General features: G+C 46.4%; 1 protein-coding gene across 1 annotated transcript in view; it reads left to right on the top strand.

The window, feature by feature from the left end:
- Positions 1 to 22,500, top strand: part of LOC106575026 (progesterone-induced-blocking factor 1) — a 59,886-nt gene that overhangs the window by 22,314 nt on the left and 15,072 nt on the right. Inside the window, exons 7-11 of the mRNA XM_082963319.1 lie at positions 13,539 to 13,704; positions 14,264 to 14,414; positions 17,516 to 17,606; positions 18,072 to 18,174; positions 21,464 to 21,594. Coding sequence (XP_082819445.1) covers positions 13,539 to 13,704; positions 14,264 to 14,414; positions 17,516 to 17,606; positions 18,072 to 18,174; positions 21,464 to 21,594 — 642 coding nt within the window. The remainder of the gene's footprint in view (positions 1 to 13,538; positions 13,705 to 14,263; positions 14,415 to 17,515; positions 17,607 to 18,071; positions 18,175 to 21,463; positions 21,595 to 22,500) is intronic.

Raw genomic sequence — 22,500 nt, 5'->3', positions numbered from 1 at the left:
GGGTCAGTGGTTCCAGTCCTCCAGAACCCCCAACAGAACACATTATATACTGGGTCAGTGGTTCCAGTCCTCCAGAACACATGATATACTGGGTCTGTAATGTCAGTGGTTCCAGTCCTCCAGAACACATTATATACTGGGCCAGTGGTTCCAGTCCTCCAGAACCCCTAACAGAACACATTATATACTGGGTCAGTGGTTCCAGTCCTCCAGAACACATGATATACTGGGTCTGTAATGCCAGTGGTTCCAGTCCTCCAGAACCCCCAACAGCACACATTATATACTGGGTCAGTGGTTCCAGTCCTCCAGAACCCCCAACAGAACACATTATATACTGGGTCTCTGCCAGTGGTTCCAGTCCTCCAGTACCCCCAACAGAACACATTATATACTGGGCCAGTGGTTCCAGTCCTCCAGAACCCCCAACAGAACACATTATATACTGGGTCTGTAATGCCAGTGGTTCCAGTCCTCCAGAACCCCTAACAGAACACATTATATACTGGGCCAGTGGTTCCAGTCCTCCAGAACCCCTAACAGAACACATTATATACTGGGTCAGTGGTTCCAGTCCTCCAGAACCCCTAACAGAACACATTATATACTGGGTCTCTGCCAGTGGTTCCAGTCCTCCAGAATCCCCTAACAGAACACATTATATACTGGGTCAGTGGTTCCAGTCCTCCAGAACCCCTAACAGAACACATGATATACTGGGTCTCTAATGCCAGTGGTTCCAGTCCTCCAGAACCCCCAACAGAACACATTCTATACTGGGTCAGTGGTTCCAGTCCTCCAGAACCCCCTAACAGAACACATTATATACTGGGTCAGTGGTTCCAGTCCTCCAGAACCCCCTAACAGAACACATTATATACTGGGTCAGTGGTTCCAGTCCTCCAGAACCCCTAACAGAACACATTATATACTGGGTCTGTAATGCCAGTGGTTCCAGTCCTCCAGAACCCCCAACAGAACACATTATATACTGGGTCAGTGGTTCCAGTCCTCCAGAACCCCCAACAGAACACATTATATACTGGGTCAGTGGTTCCAGTCCTCCAGAACCCCTAACAGAACACATATACTGGGTCAGTGGTTCCAGTCCTCCAGAACCCCCAACAGAACACATTATATACTGGGTCAGTGGTTCCAGTCCTCCAGAACCCCCAACAGAACACATTATATACTGGGTCAGTGCTTCCAGTCCTCCAGAACCCCCAACAGAACACATTATATACTGGGTCAGTGGTTCCAGTCCTCCAGAACCCCCAACAGAACACATTATATACTGGGTCTGTAATGCCAGTGGTTCCAGTCCTCCAGAACCCCCTAACAGAACACATTATATACTGGGTCAGTGGTTCCAGTCCTCCAGAACCCCCAACAGAACACATTATATACTGGGTCAGTGGTTCCAGTCCTCCAGAACCCCTAACAGAACACATTATATACTGGGTCAGTGGTTCCAGTCCTCCAGAACCCCCTAACAGAACACATTATATACTGGGTCAGTGGTTCCAGTCCTCCAGAACCCCTAACAGAACACATTATATACTGGGTCAGTGGTTCCAGTCCTCCAGAACCCCTAACAGAACACATTATATACTGGGTCAGTGGTTCCAGTCCTCCAGAACCCCTAACAGAACACATTATATACTGGGTCTCTAATGCCAGTGGTTCCAGTCCTCCAGAACCCCTAACAGAACACATTATATACTGGGTCTGTAATGCCAGTGGTTCCAGTCCTCCAGAACCCCCAACAGAACACATTATATACTAGGTCTCTGCCAGTGGTACCAGTCCTCCAGAACCCCTAACAGAACACATTATATACTGGGTCTGTAATGCCAGTGGTTCCAGTCCTCCAGAACCCCCAACAGAACACATTATATACTGGGTCAGTGGTTCCAGTCCTCCAGAACCCCTAACAGAACACATTATATACTGGGTCAGTGGTTCCAGTCCTCCAGAACCCCCTAACAGAACACATTATATACTGGGTCAGTGGTTCCAGTCCTCCAGAACCCCTAACAGAACACATTATATACTGGGTCAGTGGTTCCAGTCCTCCAGAACCCCTAACAGAACACATTATATACTGGGTCAGTGGTTCCAGTCCTCCAGAACCCCTAACAGAACACATTATATACTGGGTCTCTAATGCCAGTGGTTCCAGTCCTCCAGAACCCCTAACAGAACACATTATATACTGGGTCTGTAATGCCAGTGGTTCCAGTCCTCCAGAACCCCCAACAGAACACATTATATACTGGGTCTCTGCCAGTGGTACCAGTCCTCCAGAACCCCTAACAGAACACATTATATACTGGGTCTGTAATGCCAGTGGTTCCAGTCCTCCAGAACCCCCAACAGAACACATTATATACTGGGTCAGTGGTTCCAGTCCTCCAGAACCCCTAACAGAACACATTATATACTGGGTCAGTGGTTCCAGTCCTCCAGAACCCCCTAACAGAACACATTATATACTGGGTCAGTGGTTCCAGTCCTCCAGAACCCCTAACAGAACACATTATATACTGGGTCAGTGGTTCCAGTCCTCCAGAACCCCTAACAGAACACATTATATACTGGGTCAGTGGTTCCAGTCCTCCAGAACCCCTAACAGAACACATTATATACTGGGTCTCTAATGCCAGTGGTTCCAGTCCTCCAGAACCCCTAACAGAACACATTATATACTGGGTCTGTAATGCCAGTGGTTCCAGTCCTCCAGAACCCCCAACAGAACACATTATATACTGGGTCTCTGCCAGTGGTACCAGTCCTCCAGAACCCCTAACAGAACACATTATATACTGGGTCTGTAATGCCAGTGGTTCCAGTCCTCCAGAACCCCCAACAGAACACATTATATACTGGGTCAGTGGTTCCAGTCCTCCAGAACCCCTAACAGAACACATTATATACTGGGTCAGTGGTACCAGTCCTCCAGAACCCCTAACAGAACACATTATATACTGGGTCTGTAATGTCAGTGGTTTCCAACTCCAACTCTGGTATGATTTGGTAATAATTCCAGTGTATTAAGCAACAGTGATGTGGTTTTCAGTGGAAGTATTTTCTTTCCCCGCAGGCCAACACCTGCTGTATTCACTTGCCAATAATGATACTGCCTTTTTCACTCTGCCACAAACAGACAGACTTCTTCTATGGTCCTTCCACATTATGGCCCATATTGATACAGTAACACTAGAGAAAGGTGGAGAGACAGAATGGGTTTATTACCGTGTTACAGTAACACTAGAGAAAGGCTTGGTGGACAGACAGAATGGGTTTATTACCGTGTTACAGTAACACTAGAGAAAGGCTTGGCGGAGAGACAGAATGGGTTTATTACCGTGTTACAGTAACACTAGAGAAAGGCTTGGTGGAGAGACAGAATGGGTTTATTACTGTGTTACAGTAACACTAGAGAAAGGCTTGGTGGAGAGACAGAATGGGTTTATTACCGTGTTACAGTAACACTAGAGAAAGGCTTGGCGGAGAGACAGAATGGGTTTATTACCGTGTTACAGTAACACTAGAGAAAGGCTTGGTGGAGAGACAGAATGGGTTTATTACCGTGTTACAGTAACACTAGAGAAAGGCTTGGCGGAGAGACAGAATGGGTTTATTACCGTGTTACAGTAACACTAGAGAAAGGCTTGGCGGAGAGACAGAATGGGTTTATTACCGTGTTACAGTAACACTAGAGAAAGGCTTGGCGGACAGACAGAATGGGTTTATTACCGTGTTACAGTAACACTAGAGAAAGGCTTGGCGGACAGACAGAATGGGTTTATTACCGTGTTACAGTAACACTAGAGAAAGGCTTGGCGGTGAGACAGAATGGGTTTATTACCGTGTTACAGTAACACTAGAGAAAGGCTTGGCGGTGAGACAGAATGGGTTTATTACCGTGTTACAGTAACACTAGAGAAAGGCTTGGCGGAGAGACAGAATGGGTTTATTACCGTGTTACAGTAACACTAGAGAAAGGCTTGGCGGACAGACAGAATGGGTTTATTACCGTGTTACAGTAACACTAGAGAAAGGCTTGGCGGACAGACAGAATGGGTTTATTACCGTGTTACAGTAACACTAGAGAAAGGCTTGGCGGTGAGACAGAATGGGTTTATTACCGTGTTACAGTAACACTGGAGATAGGCTTGGCGGACAGACAGAATGGGTTTATTACCGTGTTACAGTAACACTAGAGAAAGGCTTGGCGGACAGACAGAATGGGTTTATTACCGTGTTACAGTAACACTAGAGAAAGGCTTGGCGGAGAGACAGAATGGGTTTATTACCGTGTTACAGTAACACTAGAGAAAGGCTTGGCGGAGAGACAGAATGGGTTTATTACCGTGTTACAGTAACACTAGAGAAAGGCTTGGCGGAGAGACAGAATGGGTTTATTACCGTGTTACAGTAACACTAGAGAAAGGCTTGGCGGAGAGACAGAATGGGTTTATTACCGTGTTACAGTAACACTAGAGAAAGGCTTGGCGGAGAGACAGAATGGGTTTATTACCGTGTTACAGTAACACTAGAGAAAGGCTTGGCGGAGAGACAGAATGGGTTTATTACCGTGTTACAGTAACACTAGAGAAAGGCTTGGCGGAGAGACAGAATGGGTTTATTACCGTGTTACAGTAACACTAGAGAAAGGCTTGGTGGACAGACAGAATGGGTTTATTACCGTGCTACAGTAACACTAGAGAAAGGCTTGGCGGTGAGACAGAATGAGTTTATTACCGTGTTACAGTAACACTAGAGAAAGGCTTGGCGGAGAGACAGAATGGGTTTATTACCGTGTTACAGTAACACTAGAGAAAGGCTTGGCGGAGAGACAGAATGGGTTTATTACCGTGTTACAGTAACACTAGAGAAAGGCTTGGCGGAGAGACAGAATGGGTTTATTACCGTGTTACAGTAACACTAGAGAAAGGCTTGGCGGAGAGACAGAATGGGTTTATTACCGTGTTACAGTAACTCTAGAGAAAGGCTTGGCGGACAGACAGAATGGGTTTATTACCGTGTTACAGTAACACTAGAGAAAGGCTTGGCGGAGAGACAGAATGGGTTTATTACCGTGTTACAGTAACACTAGAGAAAGGCTTGGCGGACAGACAGAATGGGTTTATTACCGTGTTACAGTAACACTAGAGAAAGGCTTGGCGGAGAGACAGAATGGTTTATTACCGTGTTACAGTAACACTAGAGAAAGGCTTGGCGGAGAGACAGAATGGGTTTATTACCGTGTTACAGTAACACTAGAGAAAGGCTTGGCGGAGAGACAGAATGGGTTTATTACCGTGTTACAGTAACACTAGAGAAAGGCTTGGCGGACAGACAGAATGGGTTTATTACCGTGTTACAGTAACACTAGAGAAAGGCTTGGCGGACAGACAGAATGGGTTTATTACCGTGTTACAGTAACACTAGAGAAAGGCTTGGCGGAGAGACAGAATGGGTTTATTACCGTGTTACAGTAACACTAGAGAAAGGCTTGGCGGAGAGACAGAATGGGTTTATTACCGTGTTACAGTAACACTAGAGAAAGGCTTGGCGGAGAGACAGAATGGGTTTATTACCGTGTTACAGTAACACTAGAGAAAGGCTTGGCGGACAGACAGAATGGGTTTATTACCGTGTTACAGTAACACTAGAGAAAGGCTTGGCGGAGAGACAGAATGGGTTTATTACCGTGTTACAGTAACACTAGAGAAAGGCTTGGCGGAGAGACAGAATGGGTTTATTACCGTGTTACAGTAACACTAGAGAAAGGCTTGGCGGAGAGACAGAATGGGTTTATTACCGTGTTACAGTAACACTAGAGAAAGGCTTGGCGGAGAGACAGAATGGGTTTATTACCGTGTTACAGTAACACTAGAGAAAGGCTTGGCGGAGAGACAGAATGGGTTTATTACCGTGTTACAGTAACACTAGAGAAAGGCTTGGCGGAGAGACAGAATGGGTTTATTACCGTGTTACAGTAACACTAGAGAAAGGCTTGGCGGAGAGACAGAATGGGTTTATTACCGTGTTACAGTAACACTAGAGAAAGGCTTGGCGGACAGACAGAATGGGTTTATTACCGTGTTACAGTAACACTAGAGAAAGGCTTGGCGGAGAGACAGAATGGGTTTATTACCGTGTTACAGTAACACTAGAGAAAGGCTTGGCGGAGAGACAGAATGGGTTTATTACCGTGTTACAGTAACACTAGAGAAAGGCTTGGCGGAGAGACAGAATGGGTTTATTACCGTGTTACAGTAACACTAGAGAAAGGCTTGGCGGAGAGACAGAATGGGTTTATTACCGTGTTACAGTAACACTAGAGAAAGGCTTGGCGGAGAGACAGAATGGGTTTATTACCGTGTTACAGTAACACTAGAGAAAGGCTTGGCGGAGAGACAGAATGGGTTTATTACCGTGTTACAGTAACACTAGAGAAAGGCTTGGCGGAGAGACAGAATGGGTTTATTACCGTGTTACAGTAACACTAGAGAAAGGCTTGGCGGAGAGACAGAATGGGTTTATTACCGTGTTACAGTAACACTAGAGAAAGGCTTGGCGGAGAGACAGAATGGGTTTATTACCGTGTTACAGTAACACTAGAGAAAGGCTTGGCGGAGAGACAGAATGGGTTTTTTACCGTGTTACAGTAACACTAGAGAAAGGCTTGGCGGAGAGACAGAATGGGTTTTTTACCGTGTTACAGTAACACTAGAGAAAGGCTTGGCGGAGAGACAGAATGGGTTTATTACCGTGTTACAGTAACACTAGAGAAAGGCTTGGCGGAGAGACAGAATGGATTTATTACCGTGTTACAGTAACACTAGAGAAAGGCTTGGCGGAGAGACAGAATGGGTTTATTACCGTGTTACAGTAACACTAGAGAAAGGCTTGGCGGAGAGACAGAATGGGTTTATTACCGTGTTACAGTAACACTAGAGAAAGGCTTGGCGGAGAGACAGAATGGGTTTATTACCGTGTTACAGTAACACTAGAGAAAGGCTTGGCGGAGAGACAGAATGGGTTTATTACCGTGTTACAGTAACACTAGAGAAAGGCTTGGCGGAGAGACAGAATGGGTTTATTACCGTGTTACAGTAACACTAGAGAAAGGCTTGGCGGACAGACAGAATGGGTTTATTACCGTGTTACAGTAACACTAGAGAAAGGCTTGGCGGAGAGACAGAATGGGTTTATTACCGTGTTACAGTAACACTAGAGAAAGGCTTGGCGGAGAGACAGAATGGGTTTATTACCGTGTTACAGTAACACTAGAGAAAGGCTTGGCGGAGAGACAGAATGGGTTTATTACCGTGTTACAGTAACACTAGAGAAAGGCTTGGCGGAGAGACAGAATGGGTTTATTACCGTGTTACAGTAACACTAGAGAAAGGCTTGGCGGAGAGACAGAATGGGTTTATTACCGTGTTACAGTAACACTAGAGAAAGGCTTGGCGGAGAGACAGAATGGGTTTATTACCGTGTTACAGTAACACTAGAGAAAGGCTTGGCGGAGAGACAGAATGGGTTTATTACCGTGTTACAGTAACACTAGAGAAAGGCTTGGCGGAGAGACAGAATGGGTTTATTACCGTGTTACAGTAACACTAGAGAAAGGCTTGGCGGAGAGACAGAATGGGTTTATTACCGTGTTACAGTAACACTAGAGAAAGGCTTGGCGGAGAGACAGAATGGGTTTTTTACCGTGTTACAGTAACACTAGAGAAAGGCTTGGCGGAGAGACAGAATGGGTTTTTTACCGTGTTACAGTAACACTAGAGAAAGGCTTGGCGGAGAGACAGAATGGGTTTATTACCGTGTTACAGTAACACTAGAGAAAGGCTTGGCGGAGAGACAGAATGGATTTATTACCGTGTTACAGTAACACTAGAGAAAGGCTTGGCGGAGAGACAGAATGGGTTTATTACCGTGTTACAGTAACACTAGAGAAAGGCTTGGCGGAGAGACAGAATGGGTTTATTACCGTGTTACAGTAACACTAGAGAAAGGCTTGGCGGAGAGACAGAATGGGTTTATTACCGTGTTACAGTAACACTAGAGAAAGGCTTGGCGGAGAGACAGAATGGGTTTATTACCGTGTTACAGTAACACTAGAGAAAGGCTTGGCGGAGAGACAGAATGGGTTTATTACCGTGTTACAGTAACACTAGAGAAAGGCTTGGCGGAGAGACAGAATGGGTTTATTACCGTGTTACAGTAACACTAGAGAAAGGCTTGGCGGAGAGACAGAATGGGTTTATTACCGTGTTACAGTAACACTAGAGAAAGGCTTGGCGGAGAGACAGAATGGGTTTATTACCGTGTTACAGTAACACTAGAGAAAGGCTTGGCGGACAGACAGAATGGGTTTATTACCTACCGTTATACCGTTATATGGCAAGGGTGCTTCGATTACCAGTTGAGAAATTAAAATTGTAGCTCTTTTTAATGGTGGTTTATAAAACATTTAACCCCCTAAGGTCGATTTTAATTTATTTTTAAATAAAATATATTATTTTTTTCTTCGGAAATCCAATCCATTTAGCATAATACACAAATCCCCATCAAAATCCTTTTGTTTAAGCAAGATAAGATTTCGTTTTTTTCTGCATTAGATGCGTTTCGATCCGCTACTTCATCTGAGGTGAAAGGTGACAGAGCTGAGTGGTGTTTCAGACCGTGAAGACCTTCCGAAAAATTGTCTGTAGCGTCCCAACAGTTTGGGCTACAAACTAATATGACCCCTCCGTGGAAAGACGAGACTCTCAGGAACACGTACATGTCGGTGGTTCTGCTCTAGGATGCCCACGGGCCTCACCAGACTGGTCTGAAGGTCCACGGTACCAGTTGAACACATGTATATATGGAGACTGGTTAGCGCCAAAAATATAGGGGTAAATACATGTCCAAAAAAATAACATGAAAAGTATAAATGTTTCCAGCTCTTTCTCTCAGATATAGGACAGACATTTTAGAACAAACTGTTCCATGTAGTCTGGGGGGGGGGGGGGGGGGGGGGGGGGGCTGTTCCATGTAGTCTGGGGGGGGGGGGCTGTTCCATGTAGTTTGGGGGGGGGGGGGGCTGTTCCATGTAGTTTGGGGGGGGGGGGGGCTGTTCCATGTAGTCTGGGGGGGGGGGGCTGTTCCATGTAGTCTGGGGGGGGGGGGGCTGTTCCATGTAGTCTGGGGGGGGGGGGGGCTGTTCCATGTAGTCTGGGGGGGGGGGCTGTTCCATATAGTCTGGGGGGGGGGGCTGTTCCATGTAGTTTGGGGGGGGCTCTTCCATGTAGTCTGGGGGGGGGGGCTGTTCCATGTAGTTTGGGGGGGGCTGTTCCATGTAGTTTGGGGGGGGCTGTTCCATGTAGTTTGGGGGGGGCTGTTCCATGTAGTTTGGGGGGGGGGGACTGTTCCATGTAGTTAATATTTTATTCAATGTGTTTGTATGGGCTAATAACAGTAAGGCCAAATACAATGGCTAACCAAATACATTTAATATATATATATATATATATATATATATATATATATATAATATATATATATATATATATATATATATATATATATATATATATATACACACACATACTTTAAGGGGTCTTACAATTCAAAATGAAATATCAAAGGCTTGGACTGTGAGACGGGGCTTGGACTGTTGGACGGGGCTTGGACTGTTGGACGGGGCTTGGACTGTTGGACGGGGCTTGGACTGTTGGACGGGGCTTGGACTGTTGTACGGGGCTTGGACTGTTGGACGGGGCTTGGACTGTTGTACGGCGCTTGGACTCTTAGACGGGGCTTGGACTGTTGTACGGGGCTTGGACTGTTGTACGGCGCTTGGACTCTTAGACGGGGCTTGGACTGTTGGACGGGGCTTGGACTGTTGGACGGGGCTTGGACTGTTGGACGGGGCTTGGACTGTTGGACGGGGCTTGGACTGTTGGACGGGGCTTGGACTGTTGGACGGGGCTTGGACTCTTAGACGGGGCTTGGACTCTTAGACGGGGCTTGGACTGTGAGACGGGGCTTGGACTCTTAGACGGGGCTTGGACTGTGAGACGGGGCTTGGACCTGTGAGACGGGGCTTGGACTGTTGGATGGGGCTTGGACTGTTGGACGGGGCTTTGACTCTTAAGGTTAACGGCAGGTAGCCAAGCGGTTAAGAATGTTGGGCCAGTCACTGAAATGTCACTGGTTCGAATCCCTGCCCCCGTGAAACATCTGCCAGTGTGTCCTTGAGCAAGACACTTAACCCTAATAACAGCGCTTTCGGAAAGTATTCAGACCCCTTGATTTTTTTGCACATTTTGTTTACTGGACAGCCTAATTCTAAAATTGATTAAATACAAAAAAATTATTACTCATCAATCTACACACAATACCCCATATTGACAAAGCGGAAACAGGTTTTTAGACATTTTTGCAAATGTATTAAAAATACATAAAAACAGATTATTTTCATAAGTATTCAGACCCTTTGCTATGAGACTTGAAATTGAGCTCAGGTGCATCCTGTTTCCATTGATCATCCTTGAGATGTTTCTACAACTTGATTGGAGTCCACCTGTGGTAAATTCAATTGATTGGACATGATTTGGAAAGGCACACACCTGTCTATATAAGGTCCCACAGTTGACAGTGCATGTCAGAGCAAAAACCAAGCCATGAGGTCGAAGGAATTGTCTGTAGAGCTCCGAGACAGGATTGTGTCGAGGCACAGATCTGGGGAAGGGTACCAAAAACGTTATGCAGCATTGAAGGTCCCCAAGAACACAGTGGCCTCCATCATTCTGAAATGGAAGAAGTTTGGAGCCACCAAGACTATCTCTGCAGCACTCCACCAATCAGGCCTTTATGGTAGAGTGGCCAGACGGAAGCCACTCCTCAGTAAAAGGCACATGACAGCCCGCTTGGAGTTTGTCAAAAGGCACCTAAAGGACTCTCAATTCATGAGAAACAAGATTCTCTGGTCTGATGAAACCAAGATGAAACTCTTCGGCCTGATTGCCAAGCGTCACGCCTGGAGGAAACCTGGCACCATCCCTACGGTGAATCATGGTGGTGGAAGCATCAGGCTGGGGGGATGTTTTTCAGCGGGCAGGGACTGGGAGACTAGTCAGGATCGAGGCAAAGATGAACGGAGCAAAGTACAGAGAGATCCTTGATGAAAACCTGCTGCAGGGCGCTCAGGACCTCAGACTGGGGTGAAGGTTCACCTTCCAACAGGACAACGACCCTGAGCACTCAGCCAAGACAAAGCAGGAGTGGCTTTGGGACAAGTCTCTGAATGTTCTTAAGTGGCCCAGCCAGAGCCCAGACTTGAACCCGATCGAACATCTCTGGAGAGACCTGAAAATAGCTGTGCAGCGACGCTCCCCATCCAACCTGACAGAGCTTGAGAGGATCTGCAGAGAAGAATGGGAGAAACTCCCCAAATACAGGTGTGCCAAGCTTGTAGCGTCATACCCAAGAAGACTCGAGGCTGTAATTGCCGCCAAAGTTAATTCAACAAAGTACTGAATACTTATGTAAATGTGATATTTAAAAAAAGAAATAATAATAATTAGCAAAAAATGTCTAAACACATGTTCTTGCTTTATCATTACGGGGTATTATGGGTAGATTGAGGGGGGGGGGGGTGTCTAACGTAACAAAATGTGGAAAAAGTCCAAGGGTCTGAATACTTTCCGAATGCACTGTAAATTACTAAAATGTAAAGGTATTTTCATAAATTAAAACATTAACCAACAATGGGATTTTTTTTTTCTTCTTCTTTCTACCAGGCAATTTGCCTGCGCTAATTATATGTGGGCTAACGGAAACCCTGGAGTGTGTAGTGAGAGTGTGTGTGAGGTGCCATGTCGTGCCGTACGCCCTGTCCGGACGTGTCTATGCGGCCACCTGAAACTCATGACTAAAACCGTAAACGGGTGACTCCCCATGCCAGCTAGTCTCTCTGCGTCAGTGAAAACTTCAAACTGAATACAATACAAACTGCCAGTCTGATTGAGAAACAACAGTTTATACAGTTAACGTCAGAAGTTTACATACACCTTTAGCCAAATACATTTCAACTCAGTTTTTCCACAATTCCTGACATTTTAATCCTAGTAAAAAAAAATCCCTGTCTTATGTCAGTTAGGATCACCACTTTATTTTAAGAATGTGAAATGTCAGAATAATAGTAGAGAGAATGATTTATTTCAGCTTTTATTTCTTTCGTCACATTCCCAGAGGGTCAGAAGTTTACATACACTCAATTAGTATTTGGTAGCATTGCCTTTAAATTGTTTAACTTGGGTCAAACGTTTCGGGTAGCCTTCCACAAGCTTCCCACAATAAGTTGGGTGAATTTTGGCCCATTCCTCCTGACAGAGCTGGTGTAACTGAGTCAGGTTTGTAGGCCTCCTTGCTCGCACACGCTTTTTCAGTTCTGCCCACAAATGTTCTATAGGATTGAGGTCAGGGCTTTGTGATGGCCACTCCAATACCTTGACTTTGTTGTCCTTAAGCCATTTAGCCACAATTGTGGTGATCGATGGTATCAAAAGCGGCACTAAGATCTAGTTCTGCCCACAAATGTTCTATAGGATTGAGGTCAGGGCTTTGTGATGGGGTCATAACATCTAGTTATACAGCAGCATAGAGAGAAACATCTAGTGATACAGCAGCGCCGATGCAGAACAAGAAGCCAGTTCATAGTAGCAGGAAGTGGCAGCAGGATGAGTGAGCCGACTCAGTCAGCTTAAATAGACCCAACAAGGTTGGTGTGATTTGTTCCTAGCCTTGTCTCATTGGTGCCGTCTCAGCTGATACGTCAGCCTGAAGAAGGGGAATTTGGGTTTGGAACCATTTCCTGTCCAGTATCACTGCAGGTGGTTTGTAGTCAGTGTTTAAATATGGAACCATTTCCTGTCCAGTATCACTGCAGGTGGTTTGTAGTCAGTGTTTAAATATGGAACCATTTCCTGTCCAGTATCACTGCAGGTGGTTTGTAGTCAGTGATAAATATGGAACCATTTCCTGTCCAGTATCACTGCAGGTGGTTTGTAGTCAGTGATAAATATGGAACCATTTCCCGTCCAGTATCACTGCATGTGGTTTGTAGTCAGTGTTTAAATATGGAACCATTTCCTGTCCAGTATCACTGCAGGTGGTTTGTAGTCAGTGATAAATATGGAACCATTTCCTGTCCAGCAGTGATGTGTAGTCAGTGTTAAATATGGAACCATTTCCTGTCCAGCAGTGATTTGTAGTCAGTGTTAAATATGGAACCATTTCCTGTCCAGCAGTGATTTGTAGTCAGTGATACTCAATAGAACATAGAACATAGAGTAGGGAGACCCCTACTCTCTCCATCTCAACTTAACACGAGTTTAACTGAACAGCCAGTCCCCCCCCTATGCAAGATTCACCGGGAAGAGCTAAATGTGTCTCTGTGTCCTCCAGGTTAAATATATATATATATATATATATAAATATATATATATAAAACTGTGTGTGTCCAGGTTCCGTGGTGTCCAGATGGGGACAGACAGCCGGGTGGCAGAGCTGCTGAACCAGGTGAAGCTGAAGAGCTTGGAGACCGAGCGCTCTCAGATGGTACAAGAGGAGACTGCCAGGAACCTGGGACAGTATCAGATGGAGACAGAGAAACTACAGAAGAAACTAGAGGTAGGGGACTGCGTCCCAAATGGAGCCCTATTCCCTATATATAGTGCACTACTTTAGACCAGGGCCTTATAGAACCCTATTCCCTATATAGTGCACTACTTTAGACCAGGGCCCTATAGAACCCTATTCCCTATATAGTGCACTACTATAGACCAGGGCCCTATAGAACCCGATTCCCTATATAGTACACTACTTTAGAGCAGTGTTACATACAGCCCATTAGCTCTAGTCCAGGGTGTTACCTACGCCCCATTAGCTCTGGCCCAGGGTGTTACACACAGCCAATTAGCTCTGGTCCAGGAGGTTACATACAGCACCTTAGCTCTGGTCCAGGGTGTTACATACAGCCCTGCAGCTCTGGCCCAGGGTGTTGCATACAGCCCCGTAACTCTGGTCCAGGGTGTTACATACAGCCCCGTAGCTCTGGTCCAGGGTGTTACATACAGCCCCTTAGCTCTGATCCAGGGTGTTACATACATTCCCTTCGCTCTGGTCCAGGGTGTTACATGTCGCTTGCTGAGCCCTGGACCAGAGCTAACTGCCCCTCGTCTTCCATCAGGTCATGACCAAGGAGTTGTACAGGCTGCAGACGGCCTCAGAGAAGCAGATAACGGAACTCCAGGCCCAGAATGCCGAGCAGCAGGCCAGACTACAGACCTACGAGAAACTGGAGCAAGAGCTGGACGACGTCACCATGCAGGCTGCTGAAAGTAACGTTCTCACGACGTTAGGATAGTCATGTTCTCACGACGTTAGGATAGTCATGTTCTCACGACGTTAGGATAGTCATGTTCTCACGACGTTAGGATAGTCATGTTCTCACGACGTTAGGATAGTCATGTTCTCACGACGTTAGGATAGTCATGTTCTCACGACGTTAGGATAGTCATGTTCTCACGACGTTAGGATAGTCATGTTCTCACGACGTTAGGATAGTCATGTTCTCACGACGTTAGGATAGTCATGTTCTCACGACGTTAGGATAGTCATGTTCTCACGACGTTAGGATAGTCATGTTCTCACGACGTTAGGATAGTCATGTTCTCACGACGTTAGGATAGTCATGTTCTCACGACGTTAGGATAGTCATGTTCTCACGACGTTAGGATAGTCATGTTCTCACGACGTTAGGATAGTCATGTTCTCACGACGTTAGGATAGTCATGTTGGCACGACGTTAGAATAATACTGGAGTCATGTTGGCACGACGTTAGAATAATACCGGAGTCATGTTGGCACGACGTTAGAATAATACTGGAGTCATGTTGGCACGACGTTAGAATAATACTGGAGTCATGTTGGCACGACGTTAGAATAATACTGGAGTCATGTTGGCACGACGTTAGAATAATACTGGAGTCATGTTGGCACGACGTTAGAATAATACTGGAGTCATGTTGGCACGACGTTAGAATAATACTGGAGTCATGTTGGCACGACGTTAGAATAATACTGGAGTCATGTTGGCACGACGTTAGAATAATACTGGAGTCATGTTGGCACGACGTTAGAATAATACTGGAGTCATGTTGGCACGACGTTAGAATAATACTGGAGTCATGTTGGCACGACGTTAGAATAATACCGGAGTCATGTTGGCACGACGTTAGAATAATACCGGAGTCATGTTGGCACGACGTTAGAATAATACCGGAGTCATGTTGGCACGACGTTAGAATAATACCGGAGTCATGTTGGCACGACGTTAGAATAATACTGGAGTCATGTTGGCACGACGTTAGAATAATACTGGAGTCATGTTGGCACGACGTTAGAATAATACTGGAGTCATGTTGGCACGACGTTAGAATAATACTGGAGTCATGTTGGCACGACGTTAGAATAATACTGGAGTCATGTTGGCACGACGTTAGAATAATACTGGAGTCATGTTGGCACGACGTTAGAATAATACTGGAGTCATGTTGGCACGACGTTAGAATAATACTGGAGTCATGTTGGCACGACGTTAGAATAATACTGGAGTCATGTTGGCACGACGTTAGAATAATACTGGAGTCATGTTGGCACGACGTTAGAATAATACTGGAGTCATGTTGGCACGACGTTAGAATAATACTGGAGTCATGTTGGCACGACGTTAGAATAATACTGGAGTCATGTTGGCACGACGTTAGAATAATACTGGAGTCATGTTGGCACGACGTTAGAATAATACTGGAGTCATGTTGGCACGACGTTAGAATAATACTGGAGTCATGTTGGCACGACGTTAGAATAATACTGGAGTCATGTTGGCACGACGTTAGAATAATACTGGAGTCATGTTGGCACGACGTTAGAATAATACTGGAGTCATGTTGGCACGACGTTAGAATAATACCGGAGTCATGTTGGCACGACGTTAGAATAATACTGGAGTCATGTTGGCACGACGTTAGAATAATACTGGAGTCATGTTGGCACGACGTTAGAATAATACTGGAGTCATGTTGGCACGACGTTAGAATAATACTGGACTCATGTTGGCACGACGTTAGAATAATACTGGACTCATGTTGGCACGACGTTAGAATAATACTAGAGTCATGTTGGCACGACGTTAGAATAATACTGGAGTCATGTTGGCACGACGTTAGAATAATACTGGAGTCATGTTGGCACGACGTTAGAATAATACTGGAGTCATGTTGGCACGACGTTAGAATAATACCGGAGTCATGTTGGCACGACGTTAGAATAATACCGGAGTCATGTTGGCACGACGTTAGAATAATACCGGAGTCATGTTGGCACGACGTTAGAATAATACCGGAGTCATGTTGGCACGACGTTAGAATAATACCGGAGTCATGTTGGCACGACGTTAGAATAATACTGGAGTCATGTTGGCACGACGTTAGAATAATACTGGAGTCATGTTGGCACGACGTTAGAATAATACTGGAGTCATGTTGGCACGACGTTAGAATAATACTGGAGTCATGTTGGCACGACGTTAGAATAATACTGGAGTCATGTTGGCACGACGTTAGAATAATACTGGAGTCATGTTGGCACGACGTTAGAATAATACTGGAGTCATGTTGGCACGACGTTAGAATAATACTGGAGTCATGTTGGCACGACGTTAGAATAATACCGGAGTCATGTTGGCACGACGTTAGAATAATACCGGAGTCATGTTGGCACGACGTTAAAATAATACTGGAGTCATGTTGGCCCGACGTTAGAATAATACTGGAGTCATGTTGGCACGACGTTAGAATAATACTGGAGTCATGTTGGCACGACGTTAGAATAATACTGGAGTCATGTTGGCACGACGTTAGAATAATACTGGAGTCATGTTGGCACGACGTTAGAATAATACTGGAGTCATGTTGGCACGACGTTAGAATAATACTGGAGTCATGTTGGCACGACGTTAGAATAATACTGGACTCATGTTGGCACGACGTTAGAATAATACTGGAGTCATGTTGGCACGACGTTAGAATAATACCGGAGTCATGTTGGCCCGACGTTAGAATAATACTGGAGTCATGTTGGCACGACGTTAGAATAATACTGGAGTCATGTTGGCACGACGTTAGAATAATACTGGAGTCATGTTGGCACGACGTTAGAATAATACCGGAGTCATGTTGGCACGACGTTAGAATAATACTGGAGTCATATCATCATCAACAGTAGTGATTGACAATACAGATTATTTGACTATAAAATATGCTGCACAACCAGGAGAGTGATACACACACACACACACACACACAGCTCTGATACAGTATTTTCCGCTATGTAACCAAATGTAACTATTCATTGTGTTGTTGGTGTCATCTCTCGTCAGTTGATAATGAGGAGGAAGCAGAGAGAGTTCTGTTCTCCTACGGTTACGGAGCCAACATTCCCACAACCGCCAAGAGACGACTCAAGCAGAGGTGAGATCTTATCTGGATCTGATCTGGATCTGATCTGACGGTCCCTAACGGCCTCTTATTCACTGTATAGGGCCCTGGTCTAAAGTAGTGCACTATATAGGGAATAGGGTTCTATAGGGCCCTGGTCTATAGTAGTGCACTATATAGGGAATAGGGTTCTATAGGGCCCTGGTCTAAAGTAGTGCACTATATATAGGGAATAGGGTTCTATAGGGCCCTGGTCTATAGTAGTGCACTATATAGGGAATAGGGTTCTATAAGGCCCTGGTCTAAAGTAGTGCACTATATAGGGAATAGGGTTCTATAGGGCCCTGGTCTAAAGTAGTGGACTATATATAGGGAATAGGGTTCTATAAGGCCCTGGTCTAAAGTAGTGCACTATATAGGGAATAGGGTGCAATTTGGGATGCATGATTATTGGTTGGTTTTCTGTTTGAGAGTTTATTTAATGTGTGTTTGTTGCAGTGTCCATCTGGCCCGAAGACTGTTGCAGCTGGAGAAACAAAACACACTGTTGAGGAGAGATCTGGAGAAACGCAACACACACACAGGACAGATCTCTGAGGAGGTAACACACAGGACAGATCTCTGAGGAGGTAACACACAGGACAGATCTCTGAGGAGGTAACACACAGGACAGATCTCTGAGGAGGTAACACACAGGACAGATCTCTGAGGAGGTAACACACAGGACAGATCTCTGAGGAGGTAACACACAGGACAGATCTCTGAGGAGGTAACACACAGGACAGATCTCTGAGGAGGTAACACACAGGACAGATCTCTGAGGAGGTAACACACAGGACAGATCTCTGAGGAGGTAACACACAGGACAGATCTCTGAGGAGGTAACACACAGGACAGATCTCTGAGGAGGTAACACACAGGACAGATCTCTGAGGAGGTAACACACACAGGACAGATCTCTGAGGAGGTAACACACAGGACAGATCTCTGAGGAGGTAACACACACAGGACAGATCTCTGAGGAGGTAACACACAGGACAGATCTCTGAGGAGGTAACACACACAGGACAGATCTCTGAGGAGGTAACACACAGGACAGATCTCTGAGGAGGTAACACACACAGGACAGATCTCTGAGGAGGTAACACACACAGGACAGATCTCTGAGGAGGTAACACACAGGACAGATCTCTGAGGAGGTAACACACAGGACAGATCTCTGAGGAGGTAACACACACAGGACAGATCTCTGAGGAGGTAACACACAGGACAGATCTCTGAGGAGGTAACACACAGGACAGATCTCTGAGGAGGTAACACACACAGGACAGATCTCTGAGGAGGTAACACACAGGACAGATCTCTGAGGAGGTAACACACAGGACAGATCTCTGAGGAGGTAACACACAGGACAGATCTCTGAGGAGGTAACACACAGGACAGATCTCTGAGGAGGTAACACACAGGACAGATCTCTGAGGAGGTAACACACAGGACAGATCTCTGAGGAGGTAACACACAGGACAGATCTCTGAGGAGGTAACACACAGGACAGATCTCTGAGGAGGTAACACACAGGACAGATCTCTGAGGAGGTAACACACACAGGACAGATCTCTGAGGAGGTAACACACAGGACAGATCTCTGAGGAGGTAACACACACAGGACAGATCTCTGAGGAGGTAACACACAGGACAGATCTCTGAGGAGGTAACACACACAGGACAGATCTCTGAGGAGGTAACACACAGGACAGATCTCTGAGGAGGTAACACACACAGGACAGATCTCTGAGGAGGTAACACACACAGGACAGATCTCTGAGGAGGTAACACACAGGACAGATCTCTGAGGAGGTAACACACAGGACAGATCTCTGAGGAGGTAACACACACAGGACAGATCTCTGAGGAGGTAACACACAGGACAGATCTCTGAGGAGGTAACACACAGGACAGATCTCTGAGGAGGTAACACACACAGGACAGATCTCTGAGGAGGTAACACACAGGACAGATCTCTGAGGAGGTAACACACAGGACAGATCTCTGAGGAGGTAACACACAGGACAGATCTCTGAGGAGGTAACACACAGGACAGATCTCTGAGGAGGTAACACACAGGACAGATCTCTGAGGAGGTAACACACAGGACAGATCTCTGAGGAGGTAACAGGACAGATCTCTGAGGAGGTAACAGGACAGATCTCTGAGGAGGTAACAGGACAGATCTCTGAGGAGGTAACACACAGGACAGATCTCTGAGGAGGTAACACACAGGACAGATCTCTGAGGAGGTAACACACAGGACAGATCTCTGAGGAGGTAACACACAGGACAGATCTCTGAGGAGGTAACACACAGGACAGATCTCTGAGGAGGTAACACACAGGACAGATCTCTGAGGAGGTAACACACAGGACAGATCTCTGAGGAGGTAACACACAGGACAGATCTCTGAGGAGGTAACAGGACAGATCTCTGAGGAGGTAACACACAGGACAGATCTCTGAGGAGGTAACACACAGGACAGATCTCTGAGGAGGTAACACACAGGACAGATCTCTGAGGAGGTAACACACAGGACAGATCTCTGAGGAGGTAACACACAGGACAGATCTCTGAGGAGGTAACACACAGGACAGATCTCTGAGGAGGTAACACACAGGACAGATCTCTGAGGAGGTAACACACAGGACAGATCTCTGAGGAGGTAACACACAGGACAGATCTCTGAGGAGGTAACACACAGGACAGATCTCTGAGGAGGTACCACACAGGACAGATCTCTGAGGAGGTAACACACAGGACAGATCTCTGAGGAGGTAACACACAGGACAGATCTCTGAGGAGGTAACACACAGGACAGATCTCTGAGGAGGTAACACACAGGACAGATCTCTGAGGAGGTAACACACAGGACAGATCTCTGAGGAGGTAACACACAGGACAGATCTCTGAGGAGGTAACACACAGGACAGATCTCTGAGGAGGTAACACACAGGACAGATCTCTGAGGAGGTAACACACAGGACAGATCTCTGAGGAGGTAACACACAGGACAGATCTCTGAGGAGGTAACACACAGGACAGATCTCTGAGGAGGTAACACACACAGGACAGATCTCTGAGGAGGTAACACACAGGACAGATCTCTGAGGAGGTAACACACAGGACAGATCTCTAGACTCCTAACCCACACAGTGTAGCGGTACAGACTCCTAACCCACACAGTGTAGCGGTACAGACTCCTAACCCACACAGTGTAGCGGTACAGACTCCTAACCCACACAGTGTAGCGGTACAGACTCCTCACCCACACAGTGTAGCGGTACAGACTCCTAACCCACACAGTGTAGCTGTACAGACTCCTAACCCTCACAGTGTAGCGGTACAGACTCCTAACCCACACAGTGTAGCGGTACAGACTCCTAACCCACACAGTGTAGCGGTACAGACTCCTAACCCACACAGTGTAGCGGTACAGACTCCTAACCCACACAGTGTAGCGGTACAGACTCCTAACCCTCACAGTGTAGCGGTACAGACTCCTAACCCACACAGTGTAGCGGTACAGACTCCTAACCCACACAGTGTAGCGGTACAGACTCCTAACCCACACAGTGTAGCGGTACAGACTCCTAACCCACACAGTGTAGCGGTACAGACTCCTAACCCTCACAGTGTAGCGGTACAGACTCCTAGCTAACTAGATGTCTCACCACCTCTATCCAAACCACACCTTCCTTCCTGTCAGTTTTCAACATGAAATATATTCCACCTGAAAGGTGTGTTTATTTCAGAGGACCCTCCCAATCAAAGGCCACGTCAGTGACTGTAGCATGAATCAACAAACGGGTTAAACAAGTGTGTGTGTGTGTGTGTCCTAGCTGGAAGCAGCTAACCATCTCCTACAGCAGGCCCAGCAGCCCTACAGTTACCTGATCGACACAGTGAGACAGAGAGACACACAGATACTGTCCCTCAGAGAGCGCATCATACAGCTGGAGGAGGACACCAGGTACACATCCCACTGTCTCCCCCGTCTTTCAGTCTCCCCCCCGTCTTTCAGTCTCCCCCCTGTCTTTCAGTCTCCCCCTTTCAGTCTCCCCCTGTCTTTCAGTCTCCCCCCTGTCTTTCAGTCTCCCCCTTTCAGTCTCCCCCCTGTCTTTCAGTCTCCCCCTTTCGGCCTCACCCCAGGTCCTGTCCTTCTCAGCCCTAGGGGCCCTGGCCAAATGTAGTGCACCATCGAGGGCTCTGGTTAAAAGTAGTGCACTATAGAGGGCTCTGGTCTAAAGTAGTGCACTATATAGGGTCCTGGTCTAAAGTAGTGCACTATATAGGGCCCTGGTCTAAAGTAGTGCACTATATAGGGCCCTGGTCTAAAGTAGTGCACTATATAGGGAATAGGGTTCTATAGGGCTCTGGTCTAAAGTAGTGCACTATATAGGGCCCTGGTCTAAAGTAGTGCACTATATAGGGCTCTGGTCTAAAGTATCAAATCAAATGTATTTATAAAGCCCTTCTTACATCAGCTGATATCTCAAAGTGCTGTACAGAAACCCAGCCTAAAACCCCAAACAGCAAGCAATGCAGGTGTAGAAGCACGGTGGCTAGGAAAAACTCCCTAGAAAGGCCAGAACCTAGGAAGAAACCTAGAGAGGAACCAGGCTATGAGGGGGTGGACCAGTCCTCTTCTCGCTGTGCTGGGTGGAGATTAGAAACCTAGAGAGGAACCAGGCTATGAGGGGGTGGACCAGTCCTCTTCTCGCTGTGCTGGGTGGAGATTAGAAACCTAGAGAGGAACCAGGCTATGAGGGGTGGACCAGTCCTCTTCTGGCTGTGCTGGGTGGAGATTAGAAACCTAGAGAGGAACCAGGCTATGAGGGGTGGCCAGTCCTCTTCTGGCTGTGCTGGGTGGAGATTA

This window comes from Salmo salar, chromosome 17 (genome assembly GCF_965601325.2).
Source record: "Salmo salar chromosome 17, fSalSal1, whole genome shotgun sequence".
Classification (NCBI taxonomy): domain Eukaryota; kingdom Metazoa; phylum Chordata; class Actinopteri; order Salmoniformes; family Salmonidae; genus Salmo; species Salmo salar.
This window is presented reverse-complemented; position numbering and strand designations above follow the sequence as displayed.